At 53.5% G+C, this 10,029-nt stretch overlaps 2 protein-coding genes across 2 annotated transcripts; both read right to left on the bottom strand.

The window, feature by feature from the left end:
- Window positions 1–1,050: 1,050 nt before the first annotated feature.
- LOC309572100 (lactosylceramide 4-alpha-galactosyltransferase-like) lies at window positions 1,051–2,184 on the bottom strand (the record flags this gene model as incomplete). The annotated part of the gene is made up of 1 exon (XM_082280114.1): window positions 1,051–2,184. The coding sequence occupies one exon, from the start codon at window positions 2,182–2,184 to the stop codon at window positions 1,051–1,053; it is 1,134 nt and encodes a 377-aa protein (XP_082136240.1).
- Window positions 2,185–8,406: 6,222 nt separating this feature from the next.
- On the bottom strand, window positions 8,407–9,525 carry LOC309572099 (lactosylceramide 4-alpha-galactosyltransferase-like; the record flags this gene model as incomplete). The annotated part of the gene is made up of 1 exon (XM_082280113.1): window positions 8,407–9,525. Exon 1 carries the CDS (start codon window positions 9,496–9,498, stop codon window positions 8,407–8,409), a length of 1,092 nt encoding a protein of 363 aa, XP_082136239.1. The 5' UTR covers window positions 9,499–9,525.
- Between the last annotated feature and the right edge of the window lie 504 nt (window positions 9,526–10,029).

The raw sequence follows: 10,029 nt of genomic DNA, 5'->3' as shown, positions 1-10,029 counted from the left end.
ATGAGGGGAAATGAAAAGAACGGTTTGGGTTGGAAGGGACGGTAAAGATCATCTCGCTCCATCGCTCCTGCCATGGGCAGGGACACCTTCCACTATCCCAGGTGTCTCAGAGCCCCATCCAGCCTGGCCTTGGACACTGCCAGGAATGGGGCAGCCACAGCTTCTCGGGCAGCCTGTGCCAGGGCCTCTCCACCCTCACAGGGAACAATTTCTGCCTCATATCCAATCTAAACCTGCTCTCTGTCAGTGTGAAGCCATTGCCCCTTGCCCTGTCACTCCAGGGCCTTGCCAAGAGTCTCTCTCCATCTTTCCTGTGGGCTCCCTTCAGGCACTGCAAGGCCACACTGAGGTCACCCCAAAGACTTCTCTTCTCCAGGCTGAACAATCCCAGTTCCCTCAGCCTTTCCTCCCAGCAGAGCTGCTCCATCCCTCTGCTCCCCTTGGTGTCCCTGCTCTGGACTGGCTCCAGCAGCTCCCTGTCCTTCCTGTGCTGGATCCCAGGGCTGGATGCAGCACTCCCTGCACCAAGGTAGGTTCAGCTTGGATGTGAGGAAAAATGTCAGCATGCTTCAGCACTGTGTGCCACAAGCTCCCAGAGGAAGTGGTGGAGTCACCATCCATGGAAGTGCTCCAAAAAAAGAGTACACAGGGCACTTTGGGATAATGACTAGTGGGTGTGGTGATACTGAATTAAAGGTTGGACTCAATGATCTTGGAGGTCTTTTCCAACCTTCATGTGCTTCTGTGATCTTATTTTTGTCACTGGGGGCACTGGTCTGAGTCCCGGACTTGGTCCTTTGACTGATGTGGACATGTCTCCCTCTGGACACCCACAAGGGGCTCAATATTCCAGTGAAAGGAACGTACAGGTTCTGCTGTAAATGTAAAAGAAACACAAAGGATCTGAGGCAGGTATCAGGAATGGTACAAAAGCACAGAGGCGTCACACAGAAAACCTGAGCTGGGGTCTAGAAAGCAACTCTGGGGAAGGTCAAAGGCACTCGGCTTCCTTCAGTCTGGGGAGCATCCCTGCAGCCAAGGGCCCACAGGTCACACTGCACGCCTTGCCCACTCTTCAGAGTCCTGTTTCATCTTTGCATAGGTGGCGGGGCAGAACTGGGAATAGAGCTGAGCCAGTGGAGCCTGGGAGGAGATCTCTAACTTGGTCCCGTGGCTCAGTTTGTTCCATATGTGCACTGCATAGCTGTTCTCAAGGAGTTTGTGAAGCTCCAAGGCACTGCCTGCCTCAAACAGCTTCTTCCAGTCCTGCCAGGGAATAGGATACACAGCTTCTGGGGCAAGAGCACTCACACCTTTGCAGCTCATGGTCTTGATAGTCCTGAGGGAGCACCACTTCTTGAAGACACGAGTTAGAAGCTGTGGGCCCTGGTGTCCCCAGACCCAGCCATTGTAGTTCTGCACAAAGTCCTGCATGCAAAGTTCCATGAACTCCTGTTTGGGCTTAAAGGACAGAAAAGCCCCATTCAGTACGTCATCACCCTGGATCCCAAGGGCATTGGTGAGGTTCTGCAAGTTCTTAAGCACAATGAAGTCTGTATCCAGGTAGATGCCACCAAATTTCCACATGAGGACAATCCTGCAGGCATCAGACAGGACGGCTAAAAAATGAGGCTCCTGGTAGCGCTGAGGCTGCAAGTACCACTGTGCCAGAGGCGTTCCAGAAAAGAGCTCTGTCAAGTCCAGGTGCCGGATTTCCACATTGGGGAAGCAGCTCAGCAAGGAGAAAGCCCAGTGCTTGGGTAAGGAGGTGTTCCCTTTGGCCACGCCTTTCATGAGCACCGTGACCCTTGACCCGGGGTGTGCCCTGGCTGCTGACTCCACAGAGCACGAGAACAGGTAACTTGGGGTAGTTTGCTCCGACGTCTCCACAAAAAACACATTCCCTGTGGAAGGAGAGGGCTCAGCAGCAATGTTGAGGGAAGAAGGCACATAGTGAGCACAGCTGATTTCATCTGACAAGCCGTAGGGGTGGCCTCTGCTGTTTGGGTCCTCCCAGATGCCCCAGTGCAACTTGTGGTAGACAAAGGATACGAATGTAACGATGAGGATAAACAGAGCCCAGGGCTTGTGGCTCAGCACCACCCTGGTCAGCTTTAGGAGGCAGCTGGGGCTCCTGAGCATTCTCTCTCCAGCCAGAGCCTGCTCTCCCGAGACAGCCATCATGATCTGAAAGGAAGGAAAGAAGAGAAAAAACCTGACAGGCGAGGCAGCGCAGTATGAGCCTTCCTTCACAGGTGTGTCCCACCTTCACTGCAGTGCACAACAAACCCTGGGAACACCATTAGAGACCTCATCTGTCACCTCTAGAACTTCAGGTCCCTGTGAACACGAGACATGGGACACGTACGCAAAGTCCCTGGCAGGAGCAAATAGGAATGCTCTTTATGACCACTCCTGGAGCCCTGTCAACAGACACTGCCCAGGGACAGGTGTTGGTCATGAGGGGAGTTGTTTTCTCCTGATACACACCATGTCCTTCCCCCAAAGCAAACACAAGCCTCAGTCTCCCAGATTGCTGACCCGGTAGCTGCTGCCTTTCCAAACCAACCACCTGCCCCACTGCTGAGAGCCTGGCTCATTGTTCATGGCATTATAGCCTGGCAGGATGGATGGAGAGTGGGAAAGGAATGGATACAAGGCAGCTCTGGAGGCAGATGCAGACAAAGAAGGACAAGAACTGCCTTAGTAAAGGGAGTTCCAAGGCTGCTTCCCAACCCTGCACGGGCCACGCTGGCTCTGACCTGCTCAGCTCTGCCAGTGGATGCTGGTGGTGGACAGGCAATCCCTCCTACCCTTACTTCCTCTCTTCTTCTGGCAAAAGGGAGGGATGGAGAGGAAGAGATTATTAATGAGGCAGCAACAAACAGATAAGTCAGTCTAGCTCCATCCTCAGCGTTAGCATCAGCACTCCTGCCCTTGCCTCTCCTTAAAGTGAAGAGCAGTAGAAGCAGCACCTCCTGCACCCACAACCGAGCCCCAAAGGTCCACGGGCAAGAGCATATGAAGAAGCAGAGAGGAAGGTTGTGGCATTAAGGACCAGAGGAAATGGCCTCAAGTTGTGCCAAGGGAGGTTAGAGTGGACATTACTCAGAATTTTACTCCTGGAAGACTTACCAGACCTTGGCAGAGACTGCCTGGGAAAGCGGTGGAGCCACCATCCCTGGAGGTATTTGACAGATGTGTAGGTGTGGCACTTAGGCTTACTGGTGGACTGGGCAGAGAGAGCTTTGGGGCTGGAGCCAGGCATCTCAGAGGTCCCTTCCATCCTAAAGGATTCCATCATTTCTCCTGCCTCCCTGAGCTCCATCTCCAAAGCCCCACACTCCAGGACAGAAAGGTTTGGGAAACAGGAAAAGCTTTAATCCAACAGCTGTAAGCAAAGAGGCAGGGAATGGGATAGAGAACCCAGCTGACATAGCCCCATTTGTCACTGCCCCTCGATCACTGTGCCTGTGTCACATACGGAGCTTCCCCGTGGCCATTAACGACTTGTCAGCCACCCTGGGAGGCATCCAAATGTCAGAGCATGGAGCCACCACTGTGCACCAGGCACTGGGGCTGGGGGACAGAGGAGAGGCAGCCGACAGACAAAGCATCAGCTCTGGATCCCCAGAAGGTTTTCTCCTCCCGCACAGAAATGCCAGCGTGTGCTGCCGGTGTTGTAGGCAGCAAAAACCAACCCACCCTGTCTTTTACAGACCCTTTCCATTCCCCACCCTGCACAGTGCAGCGGTTGAACCCTGTAAATCATTGTTTGCCTTGCAGGCACAAGAAGAGAAAGCGGTAGAGGCTTGGGGGGAAGTTCCTGTGCCCTAGAGGGGCAGGAAAGCGCCACTCTAATCTAACCACAAGCAAGGTTCGATGTTACTGGCGCATTTTGAGCAGAAGACAGAACTTTACTACCGTCACATCTCTATGAAGTCAGAAATACATTTCTGCTTGTGGAGCAGGTAAGACAATGCTTTAGACACTGCATTAGCCAGTGCATTTCTTTGACAAAACAAACACAGGAAGCCTGGCTCTCCCTCTTCCTCTGAAATCACAAGCGCCAATTCCATAGAAACTGCAAACACTACTCACCGGTCCCTGACTTCAAGACACGTCAGAATACACTGCTCAGCTGGAGAAGAGTTTTAAGAGGTTGGGGTCTGTGAGAGTGCCTGCAACTCTATGGTCTGGCACTTCCTTCTTCTGAAATGATGAGAGAAAAAGGCTGAATACGTGGAAAAAGACAATAAAGAAGGATGTGACATCACGCATTGAGCCAGGGAGTAGCTCATAAAGAGCATGTACATAGTCCGGCAAAGAACCAATATAATCATAAAGAAATAGTGAAAAAAAATGGAGGAAATTCAGACCCCATTGCCACTACACTTTAGACTGTGGCAGGAAAATTTCTGGTTTTGTTTTCTTCTCCTTTGCTAAGAATTCCCAGTGCTCGCGCTGCTTCTGGGGCGGCACCAGTAACTGAGCTGACCCTTCCATAGAGCTGCCTGCTCCCACCCCAAGGTCTAAGTACGGAATGCTCCTTTGGAAACACACTCTTTGGACCAAATACGTTACTCATTCATTCGGGAATACTCCCTAATAAGCCAGGGACCTCACTGAAGGACTTTGCCACTACGTTCAGGTGTCCCTCATTCTATGACCATTTCCCCCTTGCCCCTGTGATCAAGGCTGGCTGACCTTCCCTTGCACGAGACACGCTGGCACATTCATAAAATCCCACCTTTATCAGTACAGCCACTAAATGTAGGGTTTACTGCAATTCCCCCTCAGCTGCCTGAAAGAAATATTGCTCTGTAGCGTCCCACAGCCCTCTCCTCTCCCCAGATCCTTCCATGCACAGCAGCACCATGGATGGACTCGTGACCATCCTTGTCCCAGCACAGAGACTGCAGAACCGCTCTGGGCTACCCGATCCAGTGTTTCACCTCCATTCCTTTCATTCTAGCTTCCCACAGCTCAATTTGTGCCCATTGTGTCTCCTCCCATCTCTGCATTGAACAGAGGAGAGTCTTGCTTGTGTCCTTTACCCACCTGCCTTCAGTCAGGTGTTTGCACACCCTGACCAGACACCCCAGCCTGCTCTAGTCCAAGAAAAGTCAGCAGAGCTCTCCCAGCCTCCCCTCACGCACCGTGTGCTCCAGTCCCCTTCTCACCTTAGTGGCCCTTTGCTGGATCTCCTGCAGTACGGACACGGCTCACTCATCCCGGGATCCCAGAAGCAGCACCCACGCCAGGTGTGTCTCACCAGCGCTGAGTGGTGGGCGAGGACTTGCCTAAGGGGTAGATGGATGACCCCCCATCATCCACTGCCTACATTCTCAGTGACATCTTCTACTTACCAGGTGTCTGCAGAAATCCAACCCAGCAGACAGGAGACACTCTAGGAGGTTCCTGGAGCATGCAGAAGAGAACTTCCTGATACAACTGGCAGGCGAGCCCAGCAGGGGAGGTGTCCCATGGGATGTGCACTTTGCAAACAGAGGAGCACTGATGGGAGGTGGGGTTGCCAGAGGCCATCTTGGGCACAGTGACCGCGACATGATTTGGTTTCAATTCTCCGTGAAGGGAGGGAGGGAGGGAGGAAGGAAGGAAGCGGGTCAGCACCTTGGACTTCTGGAGGACAGGCTTTGGTCTGTTCAGGACACTGGTTGAGAGAATCCCTTGGGAGGCAGTCCTGAGGGGCCAAGGGACCCAGGAAGGCTGGACATTCCTCAGGAAGGAGGTCGTACAGGCAGAGTAGGAGCTCTTCCCAGTGTACCGTAAGCCGGTTCAGGGAAGGCTGGCCTGGATGAACAGCAAACTTCCACTGGGATTCAGGGAAGAACAGAGAGTTTAGCAGCTCTGGAAGAAGGGGCAGGCAACTCAGCAAGACTACAAGGATGTCATGAGGTTAACCAGAGAGAAAACTAGAAAAGTAAAACTCCAGCTAGAAGTCAATCTGCCCCCAGCATAAAAGTTCAGAAAAAAAATGCTTTTCCAAACACCTTAATAAGAACAGGAGACCAAGGAGATTCTCCATCCTTTATTGCATGCTGGGGTGGGAACATTGCCTCCAGGGATGAGGAAAGGGCTGAGGTAGTCAATGCCTTCTTGACCTCAGCCTTTAACCAAAAGCCCAGTCACCCTCAGGATATCCAGCCCGCTGAGCTGGAAGACAGAAACAGGGAGCAGAATGAAGTCCCCACACTGCAGGAGGAAGTCGTTAGTGAGCTGCTGTGCTGCCTGGACATGCACAAGTCTAGGGAGATGCCATCCTTCCCCCTAAGGCTATGGAGGGAGCTGGTGAAGCAGCTCACAAAACTCCACTCTCCATCGCTTATCAGCAGTCCTGGTTAACTGGAGAGCTCCTGGGTGACTGGACGTGGGCCAACGTGACACCCATCTGTGAGAAGGCTTGGAAGGACAACTGGGAGAACCACAGGCCTGTCAGCCTGACCTCGGTGCCAGGGAAGGGCATGGAACAGATTACCTTGAGTGCAATCACACGGTGTGTGCTGCACCACTGGGGCATCAGGCCCAGTCAGCATGGGTTCAAGCAGGTCCTGCTTGGCTGACCCAATCTCCTCCGATGAACACCTCATGGATGGGGAAGGGCTGTGGGTGTCGTGTACCTGGGCCTTCAGTAAAGCCTTTGATCACTGTCTCCCACAGTGTTCTCCTGGAGAGCATTGTGCTGGCAGCCCACGGCTTTAACAGGTTCCCTGTTTGCTGAGGAAAAACTGCCTGCATGGCCAAGCACAGAGAGTGGTGGAGGAGTTAATCCAGCTGGCAGTGGGTCACTGGTGCTGTGCCCCAGGGCCCACTGTCGGGGCCAGTCCTGTTTCATATCTTTGAGCTTCAACAAGACCAAGTGCTGGGTCCTGCCCCTGGGTCACAACAACCCCCAGCAGCTCCAGGCTGGGGAAGAGTGGCTGGAAGGAGCCCCAGAGGAAAGGGCCTGGGGCTGCTGGTCCACAGCGTGTGCCCAGGTGGGCAAGAAGGCCAATGGCTCCTGGGCTGGGTCAGCAACAGTGTGGCCAGCAGGAGCAGGGCAGTGGCTGTCCCCCTGTCATGGGCACTGGTGAGGCCTCACGCCAAGTGCTGTGTCCTGTTCTGGGCCTGTCATTGCAAGATGGACACTGAGGGGCTGGAGTGAGTCTGGGGAAGGGAACGGAGCTGGGGAAGGGGCTGGAGCACAAGTCTGATGAGGAGCGGCTCAGGGAGCTGGGGGTGTTTAACCTGGAGGAAAAGAAGCTCGGGGGGGACCCTCTCACTCTCTACAACTCCCTGACAGGAGGGTGCAGCCAGGGGGGTGTCAGGCTCTGCTCCCAGGGAACAAGGGACAGGATGAGGGGAAATGAAAAGAACGGTTTGGGTTGGAAGGGACGGTAAAGATCATCTCGCTCCATCGCTCCTGCCATGGGCAGGGACACCTTCCACTATCCCAGGTGTCTCAGAGCCCCATCCAGCCTGGCCTTGGACACTGCCAGGAATGGGGCAGCCACAGCTTCTCTGGGCAGCCTGTGCCAGGGCCTCCCCACCCTCACAGGGAACAATTTCTGCCTCATATCCAATCTAAACCTGCTCTCTGTCAGTGTGAAGCCATTGCCCTTGTCCTGTCACTCCAGGCCCTTGCCAAGAGTCTCTCTCCATCTTTCCTGTGGGCTCCCTTCAGGCACTGCAAGGCCACACTGAGGTCACCCCAAAGCCTTCTCTTCTCCAGGCTGAACAATCCCAGTTCCCTCAGCCTTTCCTCCCAGCAGAGCTGCTCCATCCCTCTGCTCCCCTTGGTGTCCCTGCTCTGGACTGGCTCCAGCAGCTCCCTGTCCTTCCTGTGCTGGATCCCAGGGCTGGATGCAGCACTCCCTGCACCAAGGTAGGTTCAGCTTGGATGTGAGGAAAAATGTCAGCATGCTTCAGCACTGTGTACCACAAGCTCCCAGAGGAAGTGGTGGAGTCACCATCCATGGAAGTGCTCCAAAAAAAGAGTACACAGGGCACTTTGGGATAATGACTAGTGGGTGTGGTGATACTGAATTAAAGGTTGGACTCAATGATCTTGGAGGTCTTTTCCAACCTTCATGTGCTTCTGTGATCTTATTTTTGTCGCTGGGGACACTGGTCTGAGTCCTGGACTTGGTCCTTTGACTGATGTGGACATGTCTCCCTCTGGACACCCACAAGGGGCTCAATATTCCAGTGAAAGGAACGTACAGGTTCTGCTGTAAATGTAAAAGAAACACAAAGGATCTGAGGCAGGTATCAGGAATGGTACAAAAGCACAGAGGCGTCACACAGAAAACCTGAGCTGGGGTCTAGAAAGCAACTCTGGGGAAGGTCAAAGGCACTCGGCTTCCTTCAGTCTAGGGAGCATCCCTGCAGCCAAGGGCCCACAGGTCACACTGCACGCCTTGCCCACTCTTCAGAGTCCTGTTTCATCTTTGCATAGGTGGCGGGGCAGAACTGGGAATAGAGCTGAGCCAGTGGAGCCTGGGAGGAGATCTCTAACTTGGTCCCGTGGCTCAGTTTGTTCCATATGTGCACTGCATAGCTGTTCTCAAGGAGTTTGTGAAGCTCCAAGGTACTGCCTGCCTCAAACAGCTTCTTCCAGTCCTGCCAGGGAATAGGATACACAGCTTCTGGGGCAAGAGCACTCACACCTTTGCAGCTCATGGTCTTGATAGTCCTGAGGGAGCACCATTTCTTGAAGACACGAGTTAGGAGCTCTGGGCCCTGGCGCCCCCAGACCCAGCCATTGTAGTTCTGCACAAAGTCCTGCATGCAAAGTTCCATGAACTCGTGCTTGGGCTTAAAGGACAGAAAGGCCCCATTCAGTACGCCATCACCCTGGATCCCAAGGGCATTGGTGAGGTTCTGCAAGTTCTTAAGCACAATGAAGTCTGTATCCAGGTAGATGCCACCAAATTTCCACATGAGGACAATCCTGCAGGCATCAGACAGGACGGCTAAAATGTGAGGCTCCCAGTGCCTCAGAGGCCACAAGTACCACTGTGCCAGAGGCGTTCCAGAAAAGAGCTCTGTCAAGTCCAGGTGCCGGATTTCCACATTGGGGAAGCAGCTCAGCAAGGAGAAAGCCCAGTGCTTGGGTAAGGAGGTGTTCCCTTTGGCCACGCCTTTCATGAGCACCTTGATTCTTGACCCGGGGTGTGCCCTGGCTGCTGACTCCACAGAGCACGAGAACAGGTAACTTGGGGTAGTTTGCTCCGACGTCTCCACAAAAAACACATTCCCTGTGGAAGGAGAGGGCCCAGCAGCAATGTTGAGGGAAGAAGGCACATAGTGAGCACAGCTGATTTCATCTGACAAGCTGTAGGGGTGGCCTCTGCTCTTTGGGTCCTCCCAGATGCCCGAGTGCAACTTGATGTAGGCGAAGGATACGAACGTAATGATGAGGATAAACAGAGCCCAGGGCTTGTGGCACAGCACCACCCTGGTCAGCTTTAGGAGGCAGCTGGGCATCCTGAGCATTCTCTCTCCAGCCAGAGCCTGCTCTCCTGAGACACCCTGAAGGGAAGGAAAGAAAAAACCTGACAGGCGAGGCATCACAGTATGAGTCTTTCTTCACAGGTGTGTCCCACCTTCACTGCAGTGCACAACAAACCCTGGGAACACCATTAGAGACCTCATCTGTCACCTCTAGAACTTGCAGTCATTCTGAACATAAAACACATATTCAAGAAACTCTGGCAGGAGGAAACCAATCAAGCAGGGAACAGGACAAAGAACCCAGCTGGCACAATCCTGATGACAAAACTCATTTTCCCCTTGATCACTGTGTGGGGGTCACATATGGAACTTCTCATGTGCCCTGAAAATGGCTTGTCAGATGCACTGGGAGGCATCCAAATGCAATGCACTGGGACTTGGGCGACAGAGGAGAGGAAGCCGATACACAAATGATCAGTTCTGGATCCCCAGAAGGTTTTCTCCTCCCACACAGAAATGCCAGCATGTGCTGCCAGTGCTACAGGCAGCAAATAGCAACCCACCCTTTTACAG

This window comes from Coloeus monedula, assembly GCF_965178545.1.
Source record: "Coloeus monedula genome assembly, chromosome: 4".
NCBI classification, from domain to species: Eukaryota; Metazoa; Chordata; class Aves; order Passeriformes; family Corvidae; genus Coloeus; species Coloeus monedula.
Note: the sequence above shows the minus strand (reverse complement) of the source record. Positions and strands in the feature narration are given on the sequence as shown.